Genomic DNA, 27,586 nt, shown 5'->3' with positions numbered 1-27,586 from the left:
TCCTTCCTTGGAGGCATGAATGGGGGTGGAGGGATGGGGGACAGAGTGAAAGCTTCCTTCTCTGATTTTTGGGGAATTCCAACTCCACCCCCTCATTCTGGGAGTGTAGTGAGCTAAGAAGGACCCACTTCCAAGACGGCAGTTTCTCAGGTAAGCCTGCCACAACCAGGCTCTTTGAGTGGGCCTGGAATCTAGGCACATGTCTTAAGGCCCTGCTGCTCCCCACTAAGCTGCCCCAACAGGCAACTAGTCAATTCCTTATGACTCAGTGGCATCTGAACCAGGAGGCATCTATTTTCCTGGTGCACACCCATCCCACACTCAGGCTCACCAGCCTCTGCCTAAACTCACAGAGATGCGCCAGGTGAAAAGCACCTGGGAGTGTTTCTATAGGCCCACTGCCCAAGGAAGTGACTGAGGATCGAGGGGCCAGGCGGGCTCTATCTTCCCAGCATGCGTGGAGATGCTGGAATCCCTAAGAAAGAGTGTTCCTGCCCAGAGATTTGCTGCCTGGATCCTCTGAAAGACAGAGCCCTCACGCCCCTCTCCCTCTGATTCCAAAGCATCCACAAGCAGAAAGGACCCCAGCCTAGTAGGTAGGTGTGGTTTCCAGCAGGGAGCATGTCACCGTTTCTTCGCTGTCCTTGGGTTTGTTCATCTACAACGTGAGAATAACAACCAAATCTGTCCTACCGGTTATTTTGAGATGCAGCAGTGAGATACTGTTGGTGAAAGTGCTTTGGAAAATTTATGCAACGTGACACAAGTGTAAGATATTATTATTAAACAACCCAGAGCTCTTAGTCATTGCTCACAGCATTCCCCGGCCTTTTAATATGCCTCCTCTTGGGAAGACCAAAACCAGTGCTTCTTCATCTTTATTGTGGAAATGAATCACTTGGGATCTTGTTAAATTGAGAATTTGGATTCAGTAGGTCTGTGGTGGGCTCAGATTCTGCAATTCCCTTGCTCCCACATGTTGTCAATACAGCTGATCTTGGGTACCATAGGCGAGCAGCAAGGACCAGAAGTACCCCTCTGAGGAAAGTTGGTTGGTTGAGAGAAAACAGCTTAGAAAATGCAGCAGAAGTATGGGGTTATTCAAACAGCTTGCAATCCAAGATGGCCTGCTATTCTCAAAAGATAAACTCCCTTTTTCAGAAAAACAGAGAGCAAGAGGCAGAGAGGGGAGGGGGAGCGAGAAGCTGTGGGCGTGGGGACAGAGGCAGAGAGAGAAGGGGAGAGACAGAGAGACACACAGAGAGAAACAGAGAGAGACAAAGAAAAAAAAGACAGGGAGACTCAGGGGCAAGGACCCCTGGACAGGTCACTTCGGGGACCTCCCTGTGGAGCAGCCACCATTGGTCTTACTAAGAGAGTCTGTGCTGCCCATTTTTGAGCCCACACTGTTGAGGATCTTGTCAATTTCACTTGGGATGTTTTGCTTCTCTTCATTCTCAGTCTCCCGATGGTAGAAGTAATTAAAGTTGGAGACGATGACAGGCACAGGGAGGGCAACAGTGAGGACCCCCGCGATGGCGCACAGAGTGCCCACAATCTTCCCCCCGGGGGTGATTGGGCACATGTCACCATAGCCCACAGTTGTCATGGTGACTACTGCCCACCAGAAGCCATCAGGAATGCTAGAGAAATGGGACTCAGGCTCATCCACCTCGGCAAAGTAGACTGCGCTGGAGAAGAGGATGACCCCAATGAAGAGGAAGAAGATGAGCAGCCCCAGCTCCCTCATGGAAGCCTTCAGCGTCTGGCCCAGGATCTGCAGCCCCTTGGAGTGCCGGGAGAGCTTGAAGATGCGGAAGACCCGCACCAGCCGGATGATCCTCAGGATGGCCAGGGACATGTTCTGTTGGATGCTGGGCTCTGTCTCCTGGACCAGCTCCGTGATGAGGGTTGCAAAGTAGGGGATGATGGAGATGATATCGATGATGTTCATGATGTTCCTGAAGAAGTCAGTCTTGCTGGGGCAGACCACAAACCGGAGCACCAGCTCCAAGGTGAACCAAACGATGCAGGTAGACTCCACCATGAAGAAAGGGTCAGTGAACATGGTGTGGGAGAGGACTGACTTGCTTGTGTTGACGCCGGGATCTCTCATGACCTTCAGCTCCCTCTCCTCCCGGAACTCTGGTAGTGTTTCCAGGCAGAAGATGGTGATGGAGATGACCACAACCAGCACGGAGACCACGGCCACGCCCCGGGCGGCACTGGAGCTCTCGGGGTACTCGAAGAGGAGCCAGAACTGCCGGTGGAAGTCATTGGTGGGGAGCAGCGTTTCAGGGTCTTTGATGAAGCCTTCGTCCTCCCGGAACTGGTCCATGGCCTCGCTACCCAGCTCATAGAAGGAGATTTCATCAGCGAAGATGTCGATGGGGACGTTGGCAGGGCGCCGGATCTTCCCACCTGATTGGTAGTAATACAGGATTCCATCAAAACTCGGCCGGTTCCGGTCAAAGAAATACTCGTTTCTCATGGAGTCAAAGAAGTACATCCTTTTCTCCCGGTCTCCCAGGAGGGTCTCGGGGAACTGATTGAGGGTTCTGAGCTGGGTCTCAAACCTCAGCCCGGCAATGTTGATGATCACCCGCTGGTTTCCTTCATTCAGGCCCACTGGCTCAGGCCCTGGGGAATCAACATCCTCTCTTGAGAGCTTGGAGAAGGCCGTCTCATGGTTGGTGCCATCACCAATGAGACTCCTCCAGTTGGTGAAGGGGCTGCTCCCAGGACGGCCTTTTGGGCTGGTTGGGTCAAAGTCTGTGGCATAGCCCGGCTCTTCGTGGATTTCATCTGAGTTATCGAAATTGACCAGAGCCACCTCCATTTCCTTCCAGCCACACACATCCATCCTAGGGTGGTTCAGGAAAGCAGCATGAAGACCCTCAGTCTTCCTGGCCTGCCATGACCTGTGGAGATGAGGAAGGTCATCACACACGAGCCAGGATGGGTTACAGTGGGCTCCGGGTCATCGAGGTAAGTTACACCAGTGGGTTAAAAAACGACTTACTTTTAGTGTGGGAAGGAACCTCATGGTTGCCTGGGCACCATTCTTCCCTCGAAAGCCACCTGCACCCCTGAGCTCATGTATACGAATCACTAGAGCAGATTGCAGAGAAGGAGCCTGGCTGGGCGGTCAGCTCTGCCTCTGGCCAAGACGGTGTCCATCCACAACGGGCCGGCCGGCAGCCCAGGGAGGACATAATGAAAGAGGACATTAACATTTCTTAATAATAAAGCAGGCAATTTGGGATGCCTGGGTGGCCCAGTTGATTTCAGCTTAGGTTACAATCCCCAGGGTCCTGGGATCAAGTCCTTCATTGGGCTCCTTGCCCAGCGGGGAACCTGCTTCTCCCTCTGCCTGCAGCTCCCCCCACTTATGCTCTCACTCTCTCTGACAAATATGTAAATAAATAAATAAATCTATCTTTAAAAAAAAAAAAAGGAGCAGGTAATTTTGTATTTGGCCGAAGTCCTCCAGTTTTCCCCACACTTTTCCACACTTCCTCAGCCAGGTTCTTTCTCTCACGCTACGAACACTTCTCATTACCTCCGTCATCCCTCTTGGGCCAAGTGCTGGGGCTGGGGGATGCAGGAACCCAGGCGATTCTGCTGGAGGGAGAACAAGAGAGCCCTCTGAGCCTGGGCCCTCCTCTGTCACTAACTCCCAGGGTTGTTTGGAGGCAACATTAACGAGACAGCATCTGTAAGATGCTCTATCTGGGGGAAGGATCAGTAAATCACAGCTATTGTTTTTGCTGAATTCTTCACCTAATAGGGACTTTAGAAGCCAACAGCCATTGGCATTTTTTTTTTTTGGTATACGTCTAAGATGTTTACAGGGAATGATTTCATTTTTATCTCTTTATTTACAATATTTTTAAAGATTTTTATTTATTTATTCGATAGAAAGAGAGACAGTGAGAGAGGGAACACAAGCAGGGGGAAGGGCAGAGGGAGAGAGAGAAACAGCCTCTCTGCTCATGAGCCCCTCGCTGGACTGGACTCCAGGACCCTGGGATCATGACCTGATCTGAAAGCAGATGCTTAAGCGACTGAGCTACCCAGGCACCCCTATTTACAATTTTTTGTTTAAAAGATCTATTTATTTATTTGAGAGAGAGGGGAGAGAGAGGTGGGGGAGGGGAGAGAGAGAAGCAGACTCCTGCTGAGTGCGGAGCCTAATGTGGGGCTCAATCCCAGGACCCTGAGATCATGACCTGAGCTGAAATCAAGAGTCAGATGCTTAACAGACTGAGCCATCCAGGCGCCCCAAGAATGATTTCATTTTTAAAAGTCATGTTGGGCAGGTGGGAAATAGGTAAGTGTGTGTGAATTGGGGGCAGGGTTAAGGAGAGTGCACCCGGTGGGCTTGGATATCCACAGAAACAGACTAAGATTCCTTCCTCAAGGCCACTAAAGCTTCAGTTTCAAACTAAGAAGGCTGAGGCCAGGGGAGACAGGGGTAAAATCTGGTGGTCATGACCTTGGAGTTACACGTATAAGGATACCTTGCAGCGTACAGTGTTGTAATCTTTTCGAAGTGATTCCACATTTGCGTGTCTCGCTGAATGACAATGATCATGTGAGACTGGAAAATGTTATTTCCATTTTACAGATAGGGATACTGAGTCACAGGGACCACGTGGCCTTCCCAAGACCATACCAGTGGTACCGAGCCCTGAGCTGAGCCTGCTTCCTGGCCCAGGCCTTTCCTGCTTGACCATGGGACCCATGAGTGGAAGCTGAGACCTTGTGAGGAGCTGTGGGCCTGCATCATGGAAGTGGGGGCCCTCGGAGCCCCATCAGTCCCATGCACTCTTTCCTCAGTTCAGGAGTAGAGTTCAGGTCTGGCTGGTTAGGCCTGCTTGAGCCCTTGCCTCTTGGCCTTTGCAAGCCACCTGGTTTCACTACAATGCTCCTTTGGCTGTGGAGCAGGTAGGGGCAGGGGGAGAGTGGGGAGAATGTGCCCATCACTGAGCATGTCAGATGCTGGGCCTCTGTGACAGGTGCTGGCCTCTGGGGAGCAGCAGGGTGGTTGAAGGCAGGATGGAGCAGTGGTTAGGACCTGTGAGCTGGGAACCAGTCGATGTGAGCTGGAGTCCTGGCTCTGCACACAGGAAGCCCTGGAGAAATATGACCTCTTCCTTCAGTGAGCCATGTGATGAATTAGGGGCTTGTCCTTGGCTTCCCAGTAGATGTGGGGTCGGACTCCAGCTCTGTACCCATCTTGTGATGTCGGAGTTGTATTTTTCCCCTTGGGGTTCTGGCCCCGGGGGGCGCTCCTGCTTATCTCCTCCTTGGTGTGATTTCCATCCCACTTTCTCCAGGCTGAGAGGAAGGGGTGCCATCCAGGGCCTCTGGGGCAAGGGCCTGGGAACCACTTCTGCATGACTACAGTGGGCCCTTATTAGGAACCTTCTCTGGAGCTAGAGGCAGGAGGCATGGGGGGACGAGGGAGAGCTTCCTTGGCCGAATAACTAACGTCCTGTCCTGGAGGCCAGGCCATTTCCCTTCTACCTCCTCCTGATCTCCTCTTTGCCATGTCCATCCCCAGCTCCTAGTGGTAGGCAGGAGGGTGGCTGAAGAGGGTCAGGGGGTGTGGGAAGTGGTGGGACAACGCCATGTTCGAACAACGTATTCTGTCGTCTTTAGAAGCACGCTCCCTGGGCCCTGTTTCAATGTTGATAATTATGGACATAGGGAAAAAAGGACTGGTCTTGGGGACAAGAGTCCTGGCTTGAAGCTCTGCCCCAGCACTTAGGAGTTGTTTATTTTTGAGCAAATCCCTGGATTTCATGAGCCTCCATTTTCTGATTTGTAACATGGGAAACATAATGGTAATTCCCACCTCAAGGATTATACTGAGTAAATAAGATGATAACAGAGCACTTTGTAAATTGTAAATTACTACAAAACTGTAAGTGACTACTCTCCCCACCCCGGCATTATGCATGTTTTTGTGGCCTCCTACTTCCCCAGGAGGAATTCCCAGCTCACTGTCTTCCTGATCAGCTCTTCCCTGGCCCTGCCTCCATGTCTTTCTTTCTGTTTGGCTTCTGCCTGGTACACCTCCCCTTCTGTTTGTCCCTTACTTCTTCCTGCTCATCTGGCGACTGCTCAGGTCCCGCCCAGTCAGAGGAGCCTGCTCTGGCCAGTCCAGCCTGGAGAGCCTCCCACCTCCCCTGAGCCCCTTGCCTTCCTGCCTGGACCACTCACGTTTGCACTCAGCTTGGAATGCTACCTTCTGTGGGATCAGCCTTAGCTCTTAAGCTTTCACAGTACAGGAGAGTATCTTATAGCTTCTCCTGCTCTAGATGCTCCCGGAGGACAGAACTCACCTCTCATGATCTGCACCTGCATTACCCTGCTGTCCAGCTCAAAGTGGCAGATAGCAGGATGGCTAATGAGCATCAGGGTGGTGTAGGAGGTGGTGGGGCAGTGCCACGTTCAAACAGAATTTTCTATAGATGTGCCGTGAGTATTTGTTAAATAGGCGAATGAATGAATGAACGAACAAATGAACGAATGAAGTGCAATCTCCTGAGGGCAGGGACTGTGCCTGCCTATGCACTGCTATGGTTCCAACACCTAGCTCCGGGGCTTAGCCCACCCAAGCACCCAATTACTCTCCGGTGAATGAACGAGGGAGTGATGAGTGAAGGAAGTGTTGCCGACAGCATCTTAGGCTCAGAGCCAGGACACCTGCAATGTCTCTGCTGCTCTGTGATTGCTGACTACTTGCGTTTCCTCATCAAGGCTCCATTTTTTCCATCAGTAATAGGAAAACACGCTGAGTCAAAGAAGCCTGAGAAAAGGGGGTACATACAGGATAATTCCATTTATACAAGATTCTAGAAGCTGCTCGCTAACCTTGAGTGTCAGATAGCAAATCGGCAGTTGCCAGGGGCTGGGGGCAGGGAGGGGAAAGGGGGGATGGCCAAGGGCCAAGGAAACTCTTTCAGGGGTGATGCTGATGTTTATCTTTGTTGTGATGTCGGTGTCATGGGTGTACACGTCTGTCTAAACCCATCAAGCTGCACAGTTTTAATCTAGTGTGTATCCATTCATCTCAATATGTATGTTTTAAAAAAAAAAGCAAATAAACAAACAAACAAAAAACCCACAAAAAATTCTGAACCAAAATCCTCAGGAAATGAAAATGCACGGTCTGCCAGTGATTGTTCAAGGTTTTGGTAAGGACTAAGGAGATAGAGCGATGCTTTGTAAAAGTGCGTGGTTTGCATGAAAGGAGGGATTTCTTCTTCCAAAGTGCTGACTTCCGTGCTGGCCTGTGCCCATGGCAATGCCCTCCCCTGCCCCCACAACATTTAGAAAGAGTGAATGGACTGGAGAGCTAGGGCAGAGTGTGGCCCTGAGGCCGTCTTTTCTCAGAAGTGCGGGCAGCATCAAGGCAGCCCCTGGACCCAGGAGGCCGGCTCTGCTCAGCTCAATGCAGGTCTTTCTGTCTGTTTGCTGGCAGGAGAGAAGTAGGGGTTGAACTGGGAAATACCCCCTTCTTGGCTGAGGTGTCTCTCTGATTTCAGAAGACCATGTGATGACCGTTTTGTGGGAGCCAAGATGGGAGCTGGTTCTGCCCCCCGGCCTCCTTCCTCTGCCCCACACAGGGCCCCTGGGAGGAGACAGATCTTCCGAGTGGGTGAGGGTCCCGGAGCCTGCTCTGTCTGCGGACTGTGGGGTTCTTGGCGGCTTTCCCAGAGCCTAACATTTTTTCACCAGTCTGGCCATCCTAAGGCTTTGATAGAATGACCAGGACTCAGGGGTGAGCTCTCACTCACAGTTGAAGTGATTGCTGTGTTTGAGATTCTTGTACGATGTCTACTTCCACTCATCATCTCTGAGCTTGTCTGGCATGGAGCCGAGATAGAAGGTCGGGTTAAAGCAGCACTTCCCCCTCCCACCCTCCCAGCACCCCCTCACCCCTGCCCGAACATGTGTTTCCTCCTCAGGCCACTCTGCCCAGCTCCTGCCACCTGCATGCCTCACTTCTGCTTTCATGTGACCGTGAAGTCCTCCCTAAGGAGGCCAGGTGGTGGTACCCTTGCCCTCTGGAGAAGTCCCCAGACAAGGTTTTGGCATTCCGTTATTTGATCCACAAGCTTTGTCATCTTTGGGTCCCCCAGCATCTTTGGGCATGGGGGCTGCCTGGCCCAGTGCATCTTACACCTTCCTGTCTTCCAACCTTTGCTTGGTCCCCTTCCCCCAAAGCCAGGCAGGGCCAGGTCTGATCATACCCTGCCCCACTTCCCACCCACCCTGAAGCCTTCCTTAGTCCCTGGGTGTAGACCACAATGACCCCAGGTGCCCCCCGGTGCTTCTCACACCTGGTTGTACCCGGTCTGCACATGTGGTTTGTGGTGCTGATGGGCCCCTCCCTGACCAGACTGGACCCCTCCTATAGGGAGGGCCCCAAGCACTCTCAGTGCTGTGCCTCTACCAGAGCAGATGTCCCGAAGATGTCTGTCGGGGAGCCGGGCTATGGGTCAGGCTCCTCAAGGTCACAGAAGGACGAGAGCAGTCAGTGTCCTAAGCTTCCCTCCACCCATGGCCTTTCCCCATCAGTTCCCCGGGTCGCTTAGCAACCTCAACACCTCCTACACATTCAGGTGAGGCCGTGGCCTTTCTGAGTCAGAGAACGGCTGAAAGAAGTCGTCACATGAAGAAAACTCTGTGTACCATGATGCAAGGCCCAGGGAGCCCTGGGGCAGGGAAGGCAGAGCTGCTCAGAGGCGGGCTCCAATGTCACAGGAGTGGCAGCAAGTGGGGGGATGCGGGGGCAGGCAGTGGGCCTGGCACAAGGGCTCCCACCGTCTGCTGACCAGTGCAGGAGGGGACAGGGAGGAAGGTGGGGTGGAGGACATCAACCTCAGCTCTATTCTTGGCTGGTCGGAAGAGGGCGCTGTTGCCCCACTGGAAGCAGGCCCTGGTCCCTCTGTGTAAGTCTCCGTGTGCCCACCCCTTCTTCCACCTCTGGTGCAGCCTTTCTTCACCGACCAGGCCTGGGTCTCACTGATTTTCCCTCCAGGCAGGCTCTCTCGTCACCCTCTTCCTGGGCTCTGCCCAGCCCCCAGTCTGCGCCCCATGACATTGGCTTACCCTCCATCATGGGCCCAGCCTCAGTCAGGGCCCCGAGAAGTTTGGTTTTGTTCCTCTCTGCCTCATCAGTGGTAAGGATGCTGTTGCCCTACCCTTCAAGAGTCTCAGTTTCTCCATCTGAGGCATAGCAAGATGGGGTCTCAGGAAGGACATGGTGGCTCAGCTGCCACCCGAGCCCTCCTGTCTCTGTGGGGAGGTACCCCAGGACCCATCCCTCTCAGCCTTCCTGAATAGAAGGCAGGGGGTTGACATGGCTGCCTTGGAGGCTTCGTCGGGTAGAGCTTGAAGCCAGGAGCAGAGTCCTGTCAGGACACCTGAACTTGGGGAAAGCGAAGGCAGTCAGCAGGCTGGGGGTTGGGGTCTACAGGAGTCAGCCGCCCAGTGAGCCTCAGGCAGACTCTCCATCCTAATGAAGAGCTTGGGCTCTGGGATAGACAGGAGAGCTCTCAATCCTGGCACAGACACTTCCCGTCACACAGACACTTCCTGTCTGTGTAACTGGGACAAGTAGCCTTATTGGTACCTGCCTTATAAGTTCATGAGGTGAGGTGAGGAAGTGCCACCATATTAAAAGCATGCAGCTTGTGTTAGGCGCTTGGCGGATGCTGGTGGCTAGTATCACTGGGGTCAGGGATGGGGGTGGATGGCCCTTTTTCCTTTCCCTCTTCTGGTGCTGGTACAACCTGTATGTCATACTTCTGCTGAGGCTGCAACTAGGCTCTTTCAGAGGCTGAGCCTGCTGGGCCAAGCACGCTGGTCAGGGAGGGGAAGGCCTGGGGACAGACAGAGGCTGCACATGACTCTTAAGAGTCTGAACTCAGCCCCTGTGCCTGTGTTGGAGCTGCGTCCTCCTGTCCACTCTAGTCACCCCTCTTGGCCAGGTATTTCCACATAGGATTTCAGCCTCATCATGGCCCCTTGGGCAGGGAGGGATTTTTTTTTAACAAATGGGGGACCCGAGTTCTAGAAATATGTGTGACTGGCCAAACGTCCTCTGGCCACTAAATTGTGAAGCTGTGACTCAAACCTAAGTTTTCTAGGTCCAAAACCAACATGCATCCCTCTCTCTCTGATAGCCTCATGCTAGCACACATGCTAGGAACACACACACACACGGATACACACAGGACCACACATGCACAGCTACACATGGCCATCACAGACACACACTTGCTACACATGAATTTACCCCGGTACCCAAACGCACGGATAGACTCAGACTCCTGCGCAGAGATGCATGTGCACATGGGTGGGCTCCCGTGCCCAAACTTGCAGCCCCAGAAACCACCTACATGCACAGATGTTTCTGTTCCAGGTGTGCCCTGAAACCCCTGCTCCCTTCTAGCCTGTCTGCCTCTGGGAATGGGAGGAGGTTCTGTTACATGGAGCAATAGAAGGAAGAAAAGGAGGGCCGGAGGGGGCTTGGGAAGCCGGTCACATGACGCTCTTCCTTGTGAGAGCGGGTTGGGTGCGGGTGCGGCGTGGGCAGACAGTCTCTCTCCCTGCAGGGATCGCTCAAAGTCGGAGCTGTCTTCCTAAAGAGGCAGAATGATACGAACAGGAGCTCTTTCATTGAAAACCTGAGCAGCAGCAATGTTAAAAAAAAAAAAAAATCACAGGATAATTCATTCCAGCAGGAATGAATTACCATTTAACTGCTATGAACCATGGAGACTGGAAGAGCCCCCCATTCTGACATGGGGTGTATAATTTTGCTCGGGAGCTCAGCTGGGAGGCAAGACTCCAGGACCTCTCGATTTTCTGCACTGTCGAGGCCCCACGTTGCCTTCCTGTTGGCCCTGGAGAGAAGGATGCATCTGTCTCTGATGGTAACAGGTGCACTTTCCAGGTAACAGGAAGAGATGGCACAGAAGTCATGGGCCTGGGAGCCTTCCTGAAGGTTCTGCCCGTACATAGTGCTGCTGGGGGGTTGGTTTTGCCAGCGCCCGCACCTTCTGAGATGCTGCTTCTGTTGGAGTTTGCCACTGAAATACCCTTTGGGTTTTGGGAAGTGGAAAGCACATTTGGGCTGGCTCTGTCCAGAGTTTGGGGTGTTGGCGGGGCCTCAGGGAGATGAGCAGTGAGGAAGAAGACTGCAGAGAGCCAAGACCAAGGCCAGACGCTGTCCACACACTCACACCCTGCCCTGTTCTCAGATAGGTCCCTGTCCCCCCCCCCCCCTGCTGTTTGTCTCAGGGGCTTGGAAGGAGAACCACATTGCATCCCTCTAGGCCAGTTCAACTGCAGGGGGTGAGTGGGCGGGGGCCGAAAAGTGTAACATGCTGGTAAAACTTCTCCTGCTCACCCCTGAAGGTGGGTTTTGTTTTGAGGCCTTCCCAGGCATATAAAATTGTAGATAGAATTGTAAAATAGAGAACATTTCTATTTATCTCTCTCCTGCCAGCCTTGCCTTCAGCCACCGATCGCCACGAGGCCAGGTTGTTAGCAGAAGGAGCAGAGGATATGGGATCAGAAGACCTGTTCAAGTCTGCCTTCACATCTCATCAGCTGTGTAACCCCCCTTTTTTAAATAAAGATTTTATTTATTCATTTGACAGACAGAGATCACAAGTAGGTAGAGAGGCAGGCAGAGAGAGGAAGGGAAGCAGGGTCCCCGCTGAGCAGAGAGCCCAACGGGGATTGATCGCAGGACCCTGGGATCATGACCTGAGCCGAAGGTAGAGGCTTTAACCCACTGAGCCACCCAGGTGCCCCTCATCTGTGTACCTTTAAGAGAGACATATTAGCTTCCTAAATTTTCCTTCCATTATCTTTGAAGTGACTATTGGACCCTCTGCCCCACCTGCTGACCCCTAGGCCCTCCGTGGCAGGGGCTTGTGTTGAATGAATGTGTGCAAAGCATAGGGGAGATAACTAGGCATCAGAACGCTTGGGAGGACACAAGGGATGGAGACTCCCAGGCCTGGGCCAGAGCTATGCACCTGATGGAGAGGCTTTAGGAAGACCTCTCCCCCCAGATCTTGTGCGACACCTCACTTTTGTACAGTTCCACCCCTCCTGAAGTATGTTTTCATTTGACCCTCACAACAGACCTAGGAGATGGGCAGAACTCTATCAGGGGCTCCCTTTTACAGATGGGGAAACAGACACTTAGAGTTTCTATGTGCAAGTCAACATACTAGGTCCTGGACACTTAGAGAAGGGTAGTGCCGGAACTCAAGCCTCCTCGGTCTGGTTGGAGCTCTAACACTCACACCATGCTGCTGGGCGGCCTCACTCAAGACGAGGGACACGCCCCCAAAGCCTCCTGAATGTTCTCAGTGGCATGCCACAAGTCATCACTGATGGCTCCACCTGAACCCGCCTTGTTCCCGCACCCTCACCTCATCCTCCCGGGAGGCAGTGGAGCACCGTGGTAATAAGCCTGGCGGGCCTGGATTTGTGACTGATCAACTAGCCATTAAACTCGTCATTTCCTCTCCGGGCCTCGGTTTCTTCATATGTAAAATGGGGAGGCTACCTATATCCTAGGGCTCTCAACATGGTTACGGGAGTGAGTGGTTGTCGGATACGTAGAGCAGCACCGGACACCTGGTGGGTGCCACACAGAGGGTGGCTATGCAGCACTTAGGAGCCTGGGCCCGACTGGCCTGGGATTAGCTGCCTTGCCATGGCGTGGTTTTGAGAGCATAACTGGCGCCTTCCTTGGGGTCCCTGTGATTGAGCTCACACTGTCTTCTTTTTCCCCCTGTGTGCCCCAGTCTGGTTCCCTGCTCAGGTAGAGGTGTCCTTCTCTCCACCCTTCACACCCCATTACTTTCCAAATCCTGAAAAACTGTGTTGAATGAATGTGTGCAGTCATGGGGTCCCACCCGCCTGCTCCTGTGTGTGCCTCCTTCCTCTCCTGAGTCCTGCCTGGTTGGGCGTCACCTCTTGCCTGGATGGTTGCATCCCCTGCCCTTCCTGTCTACCCCCTCACCCCACATGGTTACCAGGTGCTCCTCCTCACAGCCAGGCGGGCCCAGTCACCCCTGTATCAGGGCTCCAGGGGATGCCTTCACACCCACCTCTAAAACTCCCCGCTCTGCCCTGGCGGTATGCCTCCCGCTTGTGCCTCTTTTCCTCCCATGCTGTGGTGGGACCCCGGCCTCATCTAGTCTCTGTAGCCAATTCAGGGGTCTGGGGACACATGTAGAATCCTTCAGGGACCAGGAAGGGAGAAGCAGTGTGGGCCCATTTCATCTGACAGCCGGCCGCTTCACTTTCTCCCTTGCCTTCCTTTCCCAGCCCAGGCCGCCTGGAGCTGCAGAGCCGGAGAGCAGGTCCTGGGGCTGAGTATTGACTGAACAACAAAATGCCAAACGCTAACCTCTCCTTTTTGCAAATACCCCCAATCTTGTGCTATTTTCTTGGGATCACTGCCCCCCCCCCCCAACAAAGAACCACCCCCAGCCACCTTCTAGGATGTATTAAGCTGTGTGACCCTGGACACGTTGTTGGGCCTCTCTGTGCCTCAATTCCCTGATTTGTAAAGCAGGGATAATAATAACTAACAGAGAGATTTGGGGGGAAGAAGTCATGTCCTTGTATCATTCCAGGACCTAGTATGTTGACTTGCACATAGAAACTCCGTAAATAATTGTTGAATAATTCATTGATTGGTACACAATGGTAACAAAACAAGGTACTTATGGTGGAATGGCAGGCATCTGCCTCTGTGGGCTGGAGTGGACCGTGGAAGCTGCCTGTGTTCCTGACAAAGTATCACAGATGCCATTGTCTATGCTCCTGGCCAAAGTGGGGAATTGAGCAGTGGGGCTCTGGGGCCTCCTTATACCTCAAGGTGGCTCTGGAATTTCTGGAGCAGAAATAGGGACATAGTGGGTGGAAATCTGTGCACAGCTAGGCCTTCTTCTGTACCTACCGATAGAAGGCCCAAGCTTAAGTAGGGGATTGAAATTGGTGTTCTTGGAAGGCTCTGAGCAAATTGAGCTAGGGATGCAGATCGTAAGATCAAGTCTCCCTAAGAGCATGTGGGAAACAAGCCAGACTGGGGAGCTCACACTGGTTGCCATGAATGCAATTGAATTTCCCCAGAATGCTTCTGGAATTCTAGGAGAAAGACGCTTGGGGCCCTTTGATATGGCAGTTAAGATCTAGTTGCAGAGATTGAAGTGTGGGCAAGAGGGGGAAACAGGGCCAAGAACTCACCAGCAGGAGCCACGGAGAAAGTGCTTCTTGGTCGGCTGGGGGGAGCCTTGTGCCCTCTGGCTAGGTCAGCTCTTCATGGCTGAGGGCATCTGCTGGTCTCAGGGCAGACAGGAGGAGGACTGGCAGGAAGGAGCCTGCCCGATTGATGCCCGGGATGCAGAAATCCTATCCTTCTGTGAAACAGGATCACCCTTGCTGTGTCTGTGCCTGCGGGAAGTTTGAGAGACAGGATCCAGCCAGGGTCGGTGGGCAGGGGGACGGTACAGGGCGCCAGCAGCATTCTGGGGAAAGTGAACTTGGAAAGGGTGACCTTCCACCTCCACGGCTGACAGGGCACAGATCAGATACTGACCTGGGGGCAGAATTGGTTGTTGGCATGGGAAATTTCTGAAAAGCCTCTGATAACATGTAGGCACAGAGGGGCAACGGTGGGCTTATGTCTCTCCATTGGTACCCCCAGCTTGCAGGATACTTTACCCATAAATGAATCATCAATTCAGGCATGGTTTTGCTGGGCTTTCTGGTGCCCCCTGGCATTGAAGTTCCTAGGACAGGTTCTTTTGGGATGTTTCCCCTCTCCATACACCTATGAGAAGGGCAAGGGTAGGGGAACAGCTGGGGGTTTGCTTCACTCCCATTGGATCTGGCGGCTACAAGAACCTTGACCCTACTGACTGGGGAAGGGTCCTCTCTCCGACTCCACCAAATGCCTTCAGGCTTCCTGGGGGAACTCTGGCCTGAGAAGAGAGGACCCCTCACTCCAACAGGGCCATGTCAGGGGCGAGGGAACCGGCCAGCTCCCTGTCCTTGCCATCCCGAGGGACCTCATGTGGTAGCAGCAAGAAGGAGAGGCAGAGAGGTGGAATGAGACTGAGTTGGTGTTAGAAGACTTGGTGTTGGGTTTTACATTTACTAGCTGCTCACTAGTTGCTGTAAGATTTAACCGTATTAATACATATGAAGCACGATGAAATTGCCTACGGAAATAGTGCTTTTGGTTTTGGTGACCGGTGGACACACAGTGCCTTTACTCCATGAGAGGTTCTACTCCTGGATGTTTTGGGACATCTTGGATCATAAATCTGCTGCCTCCCCATGGAGGGGCTGGCCCATTGTCGTACATACAGAGCAGCCTGGTGCTGTGGGAGCCTTGGTCTTGGAGAGGAGTTGGTGCCCCACAGAGCGTGGTGACAGACCAGTTCCTTGAGTCAGGGTCTGAGTTCTGGCTCAGCAAAGGTTTGCGGCCCACCACTAATGCCCTGTCCCCACCACAGCTCAGTCCCCTGGGATGGGCAACAGGGCCCACACAAAGGCCGTTCTCATCAATAGCTAATGAGCCCATCAATAAAGGATGCCGTGTCTGTTCCCTGTCAGCGATGGCCTCCCTGTTCCCTCGGTCTTCCCCTTCCTTGCTGTTGCTTCCCCTTCCGCTGGCCTTGTCTTGCGAGGAGTGGAGAAGAGGCGAGGATCCCAGAGGGTGAGGGACCCAGGAGGCCTGGCATTTATCCTGCCACCCGGAGGACTTCAGGCTGTGCCCAGGACAGCTCGGTCACCCCCTTCTCTCACAGACCAGTACTGGGGCTCTGAGCAACCTCCAGGAAGCAGGTCCACTGTAGGGCAGGGAGCAGGTGGTGGAGGGAGGCACGGAGTGGGCTGAGATGAACTCTGCTCACGGTTCTGCTTAGGTAGGTAGTATGGATTGGAGCCATCATTCAAAAGCTGTGAGTGTCGTAAATATCTTAGCACATGTGACTAAGCCGGGACCGGGAGGAGACGGTTCTCCCGGGCCAGATGAGTCACTTACTCACTTTAAGGACACCAGCCTTTGTGATGCCCCCATGTGTCTGGGGCCGAGCTGGGGCAGACAGTTGGGTCCAGTTGGGGGGCTGAGGCTGTGCTGATAACATAACCTTGCAAGGTGCCACCTCCTTCCTATTTTCTAAAAAGAGCTTTATTTAGGGGTGCCCTGGGGGGCTCAGTCAGCTGAGTGTCCAGCTCTTGGTTTGGCTCAGGTTGAGATCTCATGGGTCGTGGATGTGCCCTGTGCTGGGCTCCCTGGTCAGTATGGAGTCTGCTTGAACATTCCCACCCTCTGCCCCTCCCCCCTTCCCCCATTCATGCTCATGCATGCGCGCTCTCTCGCTCTCTCAAATAAATGCACCTTTAAAAGAATAAGGGTGCCTGGGTGGCTCAGTCGGTTAAGAGTCTGCCTTTGGCTCAGGGCACGGTCCCAGGGTCAAGGGACAGAGCTCCACATTAGGCTCCTTGCTCCACAGGGAGTTTGCTTCTCTCCCTGCTCATGTATGTGCTTGCTCTCTCTTTCTCTCTTTCTCTCTCAAAGAAATAAATAAAATCTTTAAAAACAATATAAAAAACTTCATTTAGGTAACTGGGATACAATAAATTGCGTATATTAAAGGTGTATAATCTAATACATCCTGACATAAGTATATACCCATGAAACCATCACAAACAATCAAGATAGTGACATCTCTCTCTCCCTCCAGAAGCTTCTTTGACTTCTTTCGTCATTTCTCCCTCCTTGCCCTCACCCCAGTTCATGAGGAACTACGGATCTGTTTTCCGTCACTGTGGACTGGTTGGCACTCTCCAGCGTTCTACAAATACAGTCGTACCAATGGAATCACACAGTATGGATTCTTTTCCTGTCGGGCTCTTCTCACTGGGCAAAATTACTTTTAGGTGCTCCCGCGTCACTGCCGGTGTCAATAGCTCACGGCCTTCGCATTGCTGTGCAGCATTCTGTGGTCCAGCTGTCGTACACATTGCTCTTCCCTTTATTTGTTGATGGACCTTCGAGTTGTTTCCAGTGTGAGGCTGTTACAAATAAAGCTGTTACGAACATTTATGCCCTAGTCTCTCTATGAACTTGGGCTTTTGTTTCTGTGGGGGTCGAATGGTCCCGATCAGTTTGATGGACTTAGATGCCCAGCATCTGCAAGCAATCCCAGATTGGCTAAATCTTCTGGAATCTCTCCACGATGCTCCTGGGTTCTGGGAAAGGGTATTTTTGTTTTCTCACAGAGAAAGCAGGTGGACAGGGACAGGTTCAGAGAGAAAATTTTCCCTGCCTCTCGGAGCCAGACCTCCTGCCACACATTGCATCTAGTTCCATTTGGTGCCAAGTAAGGCCCTCCCTTCCCAGCCAGCCTGGAGTCTCCACAGGAACAGCTGGCCTGGGATACTGGGGGTGCTCCCTTCCATCTGGGTAGCTGGGCTCAGCCTGTCTGGGGCTTGGCCTTCCGTACCCTACAACTTCTCGGGAAGTCGCCTCCAGAAACCAGAATCATAGTCTCAGAGGCATGGAGAGGGAGGGCCCCTGGCTTCTCAGCACCTCCGGAGACTTATCCATTGGTCACCTTGCCCATTCAGCCAACAAGCAGTTATTGGGCACAGGAAGGGTGCTGGGTGCTTGCTTTACCCGAGGGGACAAATGTGATTACCCTTCAAGGTGCTCATGTCCAGGGGGCAGCCCAACAAGATGTCAGGGGCAAATTCACCCCCAGTAAATGAGTGCAATTTTGCAGAGGAGCTCTGGGGGACCTACCCAGCTTCGAGGATCTGATTCCTCTGGGCAAGACCTGAAGAATGAGGGGGATAATCTGCAGAGCAGAGGCATGGAAGGGGTCCTGAGAGGGAGGCGGCTGCACATGGCAGGGCCTGGCTGTGTATGAGTCTAGGATGGTCTCTCCTACACCTGCAGCCCCATATCTGGCTGCCTTTGGGGCCGTGTCTGCTTGGGGTGCTCCTCAGAGAAGACTGCTCCCCTCCCCGCACCCTGCTGCTCTGCAGCCTGTAGGCAAGGAGAGGTGATGGGCATCATGGCTACAGAGTCCAATGGCATAAATGCTGGGTGAGAAGCAGGGCTTTCTTTCTTTCTCTCCATCTTTCTTTCTTCTTTCTTTCAAGATTTTATTTATTTATTTGAGAGAAAGAGAGAGATCACAAGTAGGAAGAGAGTCAGACAGAGAGATGAGAGAAGCAGGCTCCCTGCTGAGCAGAGAGCTCGATGCAGGGCTCGATCCCAGGACCCTGAGATCTTGACCTGAGCCGAAGGCAGAGGCTTAACCCACTGAGCCACCCAGGCACCTCGAAGCAGGGCTTTCTAAGGTAGGAAAAAAACAGACTCTCCTGATTGCTATAAAACCTTACAAAAAATTCACCTTTCTCATTTCTTTTCTCTTCCTGACATTGTCCTCTCTAATCTCATTGGTACAGCAGCCTGTCATTCCTGTCAAAAGAGTCCACTGAGAAATTCAAATATATTTGATCTGCATGTGCAGAAGTCACAGTGGACACGAGGTGTAGGAAACAGAGCTTGGAACTGGTTACAAGGACTTACTGAACATTAAGAATATTCTCAGCAGCTACAATCTATGGAGCGTCTGCTCTGTACCAGGTACAGAGCCTGCTGCTTTAGCTATCACACCTCATTCCATCCCCAGGGCATTAGCAATCGGTGCTATTAGTATCTCAAGTTGGGGAAACTGAGGCACAGGGAGTTTTTTTTTTTTTTTTTTTAAACTTCCTCAAGGTCATGTAGTTCCTGAGATGGTAGAGCTGAAATGTGAACCCAGATGTAGGCTTGACCTGTGTGTTAAAAGTGTGCAAGGTGCTGGGTGGGAGGCGGGTATGGGCTCTATCTGGGACTCCCCATGCCCGAGGAGGTCAGGGAGGGCTTGCTGGGGAGGTAGCATGGGACCTGAAGGAACAGTGGTCCAGGCAGGGAAAAGACATGAAGGGGAGAAGGCCCAGAGAGAGGACCTTCCAGTACAGGGGGGTGAAGGTCCGGAAGAGGGATCCTCCGAACACTACTATGTGTGGTGCTTGAGAAGATAGTGGTCCAAGTTAGGCAGCGTCCACACAGGCCACCCAGGCTATAGAGTAATGGTGTGGACTGTTCACCAAGGGGGGCACCGGCTGGTGGTTTCCTCCTGCGGAACCTGAGGCTGGATGACAGGGAGGAGGAAGGAGCTGAGGTCCCAGACCCAGGACACTGACAGTCCATGGTGGGATTCCCCGCCTCCTTCGTCATATTACCCCAGCCCTTGCTTCTTCAAAGGGAATTTCGCATGAAGTTTCAGTATGTAAAATAGACAGAGGGAGGCTCTTCTCCTTGAGGTGGGGGCAGGCTGGGGATCCTGAGCCCTCCCTGCTGGGCCCTTAATTCCCTCTTCCTTGGGGCCTCTTCAGCTCCTCAGAACAGTCTGACACCCATGGGCTCAGGTCATTAATGCCCCATTGAGTTCTGACCTGCCTGGTTGCCCTGGTCACCCCTCCTGGATACATCCCTCGGTCCCCTTTCCCCTGCATGCAGGCAAGTGACACAGTCCAATTTGTTCCTTGCCTAAGAACCTGATCTCCCTGCTCTCCGCTCTGACCTCTGGCTCTATTACCAGCAGCAGCTGGGAGCAGGGCCTGAGGCCCGTGGCCTCCATCTGACCAACTGAACACCAAACTGTGAAAAACGAACTCCCCTATCAGGTCCCGGGGCCTCTCAGAACTCGGCCTGGGCTCACCCATCTGACCTAAGCTCCTGCACTCCAGTTTCTGGGACAAAGGATGGGCAGAGCTGTGCTCACTGCAAGGGAGTCCATCACCCCAGCTGTAGACACTTGGACTGGGCTTGGTGGGGAGAGGGAGAGGTGGCCTGAAGGCAGGCGCAGTGGTGAGTCAAGGGTGGAAGTGACTAGAAGGTGCTTTCTGCAGGGAACTAACTACCACCCTCTCTGAATGGCTCTGGCTTGCATTTCTGTAGTGCAGACCTGCTCGTCTCTCAGTGTCTGAAGATGTGAGTGGTGTGAGCAGGTTCTCTTCACATGAAGATATGATGGCTCAGCATGTCAGGCGCGCCTGGTGCTGGGCTCAGTGGCGGAAGCAGAGACGCAGTGGGGGTGGGGGGCAAGAAGCAAAAAAGGCCCATGGAAATCTCAAGAGCCACCTTCCAGAGTGCCCCACAGGATGGAATGGATATTGCGTGCACAGCCTCCAGCTTTGAGCCTGTGACCCAAGAAAATACATACGGGAAGCATTTGCAACCAGATCACAGAGGTGGGAACAGAACCTGTTCTGTTCAGAGGTGTTCCTCACAGAGGTGTTGGGGTGGAGGAGGGGAAGATCTCATCTTCTCTCTCTCTCTCTCTTTTTAAAGATTTTATTTATTTATTAGAGAGAGAGCGAGCGCGATTACAGGTAGGCAGAGAGGCAGGCAGAGAGAGAGGGGGAAGCAGGCTCCCTGCTGAGCAGAGAGCCCTATGCAGGGCTCCATCCCAGGACCCTGGGATCATGATCTCAGCCGAAGGCAGAGGCTTAACCCACTGAACCATGCAGGTGCCCCAAGATCTCGTCTCTCAGGAGCAGCCTGAACTGAGTCTTGCAGGATAAATGGGATGTCCCAAAGCAGAGAAGAGGTTTGGCTCATGGAGCAGGAGGGATATGGAAAAGGGGGCATGTAAAAATAGCGTGTGTGAGGGAAGGCACAGATGTGTGTGAAAGCCTCGTTTACCCGGCAAACTCCAAACTCAGCAGGGCGTCAGGGTCTCTCCAATACCACAGTGCACAGTGGAGAGCTGCTCTGGACCCAGACGGACCAGGCTCCAAGTCCAGTGGTGTGGCCTCGGGGCATGTTGTGATCTTCCTAAGTCTCAGTTCCTCCCCAGCTGTTACCTTGCTAACCTGCTGTGATACTGGGGCCCCGAGAAATAATGCAGCCCCAGGACAGGACCCACAGGACCTTGCTCCTATCTCTTCTATGAGGTGCAGAACTTGAGACTTGGAATTCTGAAATTAGGGTTTCAGAAGTAGTCTGCTCCAGCCTCTTGTCAAAGCAGGCATCCCCTCTACTGCTGCGGAGGGGATGTCTGGACTCTGCGTGGCACTTCTGGCCTCACACAAGGGTCGCTGGCCCACCACAGCCCTGACTGTAGACACTTACTGGCTCACTCTGACCCTGTTCCAGGGGAGGGGTAAGAAGGGGAAGAGAGTGATTAAGAATAGTCACCCCTGGTTCATAAAGGTAAAGACTCAGAAAGGGACTTGGAAATCAATCATCCTAACCTGAACTATATAGATGCTGAGGGGCTGTGATTGACCCAATTTCCCCCAGGGGACTTACTCATAGGTCTCCCGACTTCCCCTATGGCTGAGCTGGCTCCACTCAGTGACGTGACCATGAACTGACCAATCCTTGCAGTTTCTGCCACCTGCCTCCCCTGGAACTCCTCTCCCCCGGGATCTAGGGCTGGACGCTCAGAAGGTCCTTCCATGTGTGTCATTAAATCACCATGACAGTCCTGGAACCCTGGAAGTGTGGGGTGGACCAGGGAGGATTGAGAGCTCTGACTGGGGCCTTGTCCCGGCATGGTCAGGGACACCAGGGCAGAAGGGGCAGACTGGGGACGGCTGGTGGGACTAAACCCACCGACAGGGGTGGGATAAACTGGCAGAAGTTTCAGGAAGGATGTCATGTTGAAGAAGCCAAAGCTGCAGCTGAGGAGTGGGTGTTGGCGTCTGGGCAGAGGTGGTGAGGCCCCACGGCAGGGCAGGGCCCCGAAGACCCCAGGGGATCCTGGCATAGGCGGAGGCACTAGGCAGGAGTTGGCATTGAGGTATCTCTTGTTCCTGATCCAGAGGGCCAAGAGCAAGGCAGACCCCCAAACTGGAAGAAGGGGCCACTGGCCAGGTTCCTGGATGTGGGCTCAGGCCATGGGAACCTGGCTCGAGTGAGGTGCAGCCTGGCTGAGGAGGCCAGTAGTGTCGGGTGGCCTAGCTGTGGGGAGGGAGGTTATAAATGCCGGGTGCCATGCAGATGGTCAGAGGAAGGGCAGAGCTGAGCTCCTGGGGGCATTGGATTCGACGTGTGGCTGGACGACTTGGCTGCTCAACCTGTTGGGTGACCTTGGGCTACTCCTTTACCCTCTGTGGGCCTCAGTTTTCCATCTGTAGACTGAGGGTAATCATAAGGTAAAATTGTGCTTTCCTCCCAGGTTCTTTGAGATTTAAAATAGAAGTGATGGGACACTGTACTGAAGCCACGGTCTCATCGTGAGGTCCTTGCCTCCAAGAGTCCCCCAGGGCAGCGACCTGGCCTCTGGCTTCCTCTGCATCCCCCAGCATCCAGGCCAGGGCTTTGGCCCACCATGCGGACTCTGTGAGAGGACAGGCCACAGCTGAGACCAGCCTGCGGGGCCCTGGCAGCAGGCGAGGTTGCAGGGAGGGAACAGCCTGGTGATGGATGATGCCGCCAGCCCTTGCCCATCTGGCAGCCTGAGCAATTTGCATAAAAACAAAGACAGCTCCAGCGGCATGAAATATTGATGCCCTGAGACTTTCCAGAGTGGCGTTTGGGTCTGGCTCAGCGAGGGCCTGGCTCCTGGCCCCCGTGGTAATGGCGCCTCCTGCCTTTTGAGGTTGATTCCAAGGGTCTGCAGGGAAGGAGAGTGCCCCGGTGGACAGGGCCACCAGCGAGTGTCTGTGGACCTACATGCATCTCAGGTTTCAGGTGATCCTGACTTTAATCAAACTGGGTTGGAAAAAAACACATTGGATCAGGTTCCGAGTGGCTCCGTTTCTTGTGTGATGGAGGCAGATGGGAGCTCAGTCCCCTCAGCAGGACTTGTTTCCCTCCCAGACGCTCACGAAGCAACCCACTGACCAACTGGCAATCTTTCAGGAGTGCTGGGGTGGGGAGGGAGGAGGCCTGGCTGGGAGGAACCGCTAAGACCGGGAGGTGTGACTCTGGGGGCCCGCAGGCTCATCAGTGTCCTGGAGGGGGTGCACCACAGAGTCACGTAGGGCAGCCCTCAGGGCCCCCTTCACAGACTCCTCTTCTAACACTGAAGCGAGAGCAGGGTTGGTGGCTGGGGCAGCCAACTTTCCCTCAAATCCTGGGTGGAGAGGGGAAGGTGCTTTTCACAGACTGGCATTTTGGGTCTCTGGCCCCAGGGCAGGGCCAGGACTCTGTTGATCTCTAATTTGGCTTCCCCCAGGAGGTGGGGTGGTAATATAAAATCCGAGCTCCCTTTTCAGCTCTGTCCCCACAGGCGCTGCCTTCTGGCCCAGACCCCTCCATCTCCATCTGCCAAAGGAGTGCGAACATTCAGCTCTGGCCAGATTCCTACTGCCAGAGCAGGCCCGTCCTAATAGGTCTCTCCGTGTGAGCGACTCCAGGCCTCGGGCCAAGGCTTAGTCATCCTTGCCTCTTCAGCTCCTGGCACACAGGACGCACCTGAAAAATGGTTGATGAAATTAGCAGAGTCTTGGAACGCAGGGCGGGGCAGGGCCAAGGGCTGACCAATAGGATGAAGGGAGCAGCCACAGGCCAATAGCAAAGCCTGTGAGCTCTTGGCAGAGAGGTTTGGGGGCTGAGAGGGGCTTTTCCTCTTCCTGGCTGGTTGGCAAGAATCGGTAAGCTTTTTGGCCAGGGGTCCTGCTTTCATTGGAGCTGCAGTTGGCCAGCATGTTGGGCTGGGGTGTATGTGTGTGTGTGTTTAAAATTTTATTTAAAAAGCAGTACATACAACAGAAAAAAAATTGTGAAAAATAGGAGAGTATAAAGACAACTACTATATTCGCAACTAGTTGAGTCATTTCTCAACATTCTTCTTCCAAATATGGCGGACTTGGCTGGGGTAAGGGTTGGCGATGTAGCTCCCTTCCCCATTCTGTGAGCAAGCGAGGCTAATTCTGCACCCACCTGCCCACCCTTGGCCCAGGAAACAATCCCCTTGGCTTGGTATTTCCCACTCCATTGGTTTAAAATTAGAATGATTTTCCTGTTCTGGGTGGGCCCACCCCCTCGTGAATGGGCTGAAGAGCCCATATCCATTTGGGTCACTCTCTTTACCTTTGTTTGGCGACCTAGCATTGGCAGCACCCCATCTGATCAGGGCCAGGATGCAGATTCCTCACTCAAACTGGAGGGTGGAGGAGGGGAGTGGGGGAGTGGGGAGCCAGCTAAGCAGAAGGAGGTCCTGCTGGGTAAGAAAGGCTCTGGGTCAGAGGTTTAGCATCCAGTTTCTGAGTACTTACTGTGTGCTCCACGCTGTTCCAAGCACTTGGCAAATGTTATTTAATCCCTCATAAACACTCTCCTTTTATGTTCTTACTTAACTATTTACCAAATAGTTATTGAACTTTGCTGTTGACTAAAGTTGGAGACTTGGGGTCATTCTCCACTCCCTCCCCGACCCCATTCTCTACATCTTTCATCTCTGTTCCACATTCCCCTCTTCTACGAGCCACGGATGCTTCGAAGGGGGCTTTGTGCAGGTTATTCTCTCTTCCTGCAGTCTTTTCTCCCCACAACATCCCGACTGATTGTTCCGGTATGCAAATCACATCTGTCACTCCCCTCCTCAAAATTTTTCAATGACTCACCATCTGCTATGGCGCAAAATTGAAACTCCTTTCATGGCTTATGTGGCTGGTTGTCTCTGAATATTGGTTCTCCCTTCGTGCTTAAGCCCATAGTTTTTGATGAGGTGGGAGTTTGCAAGAACAAAGACCGCATTTTCCAACTGCCCTCAGCCCTGGGTGTTGTCAAGTGACTGAGATGGGAGTAAGTGAGGTGTTATCTGGCAGCTTGCTGGGCACCTTGTTTTATGAGTCGACATTCACACACTCTCTGCTCTCTTCTTTGTTTATTTTTAAATCTCTGCCAGCTGGAATAAGATGTCCTTTCTTGATCCTGAGGTCAAGTCCATGCACAGGGAAGCAACAAGATAGAAGGAGACTGGCTCCCTAACAGTAGAATCCAGTTCAGCTCTGGGTCACAAATCTGCACTTTTTGCTGGAGAAAAATAATATTTTATCTTGTTTAAGTCACTTTTGTTTCTGTCACTTGCATCAAACCCAACCCAGCACAGACCAGTTCCACCTCATTTTGTTTCCCAACCTTCCTGTGTAGGTTCTTCAAAGCTGCCAGGATGACATGCCCCAGACTCTGTCCCCTTCACCTGGGATGATTTCCCCTGTCTCATTCCCTGGGACCTCATGCACTTGGCAGACTCTTGGGTCCTTTGAGACCCAGCCATGGCATCACCTTTTCAGAGCTTCCTCCTGGTCATATGTGGTCACTCAGGCCCTCCTTCCTCTGTGCTCCTATGGAACCAGCTGCATTCCTGAAAATAGCACTGTTCATGTTGTAATTATATCTCCTCTTCCTATGTTCAAGGACAATATCTAATTCATCTTTACATTATCTCCAACTAGCATGCTATCTGGAAAACAGTAAGCTTCTAAGCAATTCTTGCTGAATGAATGAAAATGGGTTTCATTTGGTGGAATTGGTGGAACCCCAGGAGAGGCACAAGTCTCTGTCACATGAAAGCTCTTCTCCTTGAGTTTGAATTATGTCCATGCAGCTATAAAATGGTCTAGAAGGAAGCTCCTGAAAGTACAACCTGAGATCCAAATTCTTTGCTTTGTAGGACAGTCTTAGCAGTCCCAGCCTCCCTGGGTCATGTAGTCTGTGGTGCATAGGCCAAGGCCCCTTCAGTCCTGGCTACTCTTAGAAAAAGCAGCAGAAGAGGGCAGGGGCAGAGAGCCCACCAGCCAAGATTATCCCTCAGAATGTTAGATTTGGGCAGGAAACACGCTGCCCTCTCCACACCTGTGTGGGTGCTGGTGGGGCAGGAGGGAGCAGTGTGGGGAGGTACTAGACAAAGACTGCAAGGACTCAGCCAGGGGCTGCTGCCTCAGAACCTGGGGTCTTGGATCTAGCACAGGAACGTGAGGGTCAATACAGGGTCCAAGAGGCATAGGAGACACCTGATTCTGCATCAAATCCCTGCCAGGGTGGGAGGAAGCAGAGAAATACTGGGGAAGAGCATGCATCTCTAGTCAGAGGAATTTGAATCAGGCCTTCTGATCTCAATTTACTGAAATCCTTCAGAGTTTCAGTTTCCTCATTTGTGAAGTAGGGAAGTCCATGTCAAATTCTAATTTGAGGTTGCTGGCATAGGCGGTTGCATTAATGTAATTTCAAACTAAAAATTGTCCCAACATTGCTAGTGCAGTCATTCTCTTAGGAGATACATGGGGACAGGAGTAAGGTGCCTCTGGTGGATTGTGTCATTGGCTTCATTCTATACTCTCATCTATTTTCATACCCTTTGTCTTGTGACTTTGTAGTTCCTCCTACCCCTTGACTTTGGGTTCAGCTACACGACTTCTTTGAAAAGGAAGAATAGAAGGATATAGATGTGACAGTGTGCCTTAGGGGTCCTTAGGGTTTTTTTCTTGGTTTCTTGCAGATCCAGTGTCTTGAGATGAACAACATATCCCCTCTGCTAGCTAAGGGGTGTGAGAGCCATGAAGACCAGAGTTGCCTCAGCCGATCCCAGCTTAGATTGGATGATTCCCAGGAGACCCCTAATATAGGAACAGGCCTGACCAACATCAGCTGACCCAAAGATACATGAGAAATCATAAATGATTGTGGTCTCAAGCCTAAGTTTGAGGGTTGTCTGTGATGGCATAATATCTAACCGATATAGTGCCCCTCCTCTAATCCCCAAACTTGGCAAACAGATAATGGCCCCACTACATGGCCAATATATGATGGATTAGAGCAGAGACATGAAGATAATCTTAAGGGAAAAGAATGCCAACAAGACTGAAAAGACTTGGTGGTAAATGAATTAACACACATACAAAATAAGGGTCAGTCAGAAGAGAAAAATAGAAATTGAAGCAGAGGGGACCATCTGTTAGATAAAAGCAACAGAGTCCCTCTAATCCCCATCTGGTAGAACTCCTCTGTCAGGTGTTGGGGGGAGAAGATCTGCTCACAGGTGAACCCCAGTTGTAGAGATAGTCTTGGCAAGGTAGGAGAGCCTGATGCCTTTAAACAACCAAATAATTTAATTAACTCATCTTATCTAATTCCTCAATGTTTCTGTAATTTGGCTCTCATGGAGAAGTTGTGGTCAGCTTAAGTAAATTTCCAAACCACTTGACAGTTACATTTCTTACTGTGATTTAATTGAAATTCTGGTCTCATTTCTTGATCTTCCTGTAAGGTTTGTTAGTGTACATCGGTATTCTCAAATCTGACCAAATTTGATTTGGTTCTATCAAGATACCAGATAGAATTTGAGTTTATCAGTCTGTAAGAATGAAGACGACTAGAATCGTGTTGGTAGCAAGCTCATCAGAATAAAAGCTGCCTTCTGATGTCCAGCCAGCTGGCCTCATCTAGCCTCTGCATTAGCACCCACCTTTCTTTCCAATTCAGTGGTTAATGTTGTTATCTAGGTGTATC

The 27,586-nt window shown here is 52.3% G+C and overlaps 1 protein-coding gene across 1 annotated transcript; it reads right to left on the bottom strand.

Annotated features, from left to right (window-relative positions):
* Positions 1–1,327: 1,327 nt before the first annotated feature.
* Positions 1,328–2,863, bottom strand: KCNA10 (potassium voltage-gated channel subfamily A member 10). The gene has a single exon (XM_004769885.1). The coding sequence runs from the start codon at positions 2,861–2,863 to the stop codon at positions 1,328–1,330; it is 1,536 nt and encodes a 511-aa protein (XP_004769942.1).
* Positions 2,864–27,586: the final 24,723 nt, after the last annotated feature.

Source organism: Mustela putorius, unplaced genomic scaffold (assembly GCF_011764305.1).
Source record: "Mustela putorius furo isolate JIRA1106 unplaced genomic scaffold, ASM1176430v1.1 tig00000585_pilon_pilon_pilon, whole genome shotgun sequence".
In the NCBI taxonomy this organism is placed as follows: Eukaryota; Metazoa; Chordata; class Mammalia; order Carnivora; family Mustelidae; genus Mustela; species Mustela putorius.
The sequence above is the reverse complement of the archived record's forward strand: the minus strand, read 5'-3'. Positions and strand labels throughout refer to the sequence as shown.

Coding starts and splice junctions, on each gene's coding strand:
- KCNA10 (XM_004769885.1), bottom strand. CDS start 2,863: ATGGATGTGTGTGGCTGGAAGGAAATGGAGGTGGCTCTGGTCAATTTC.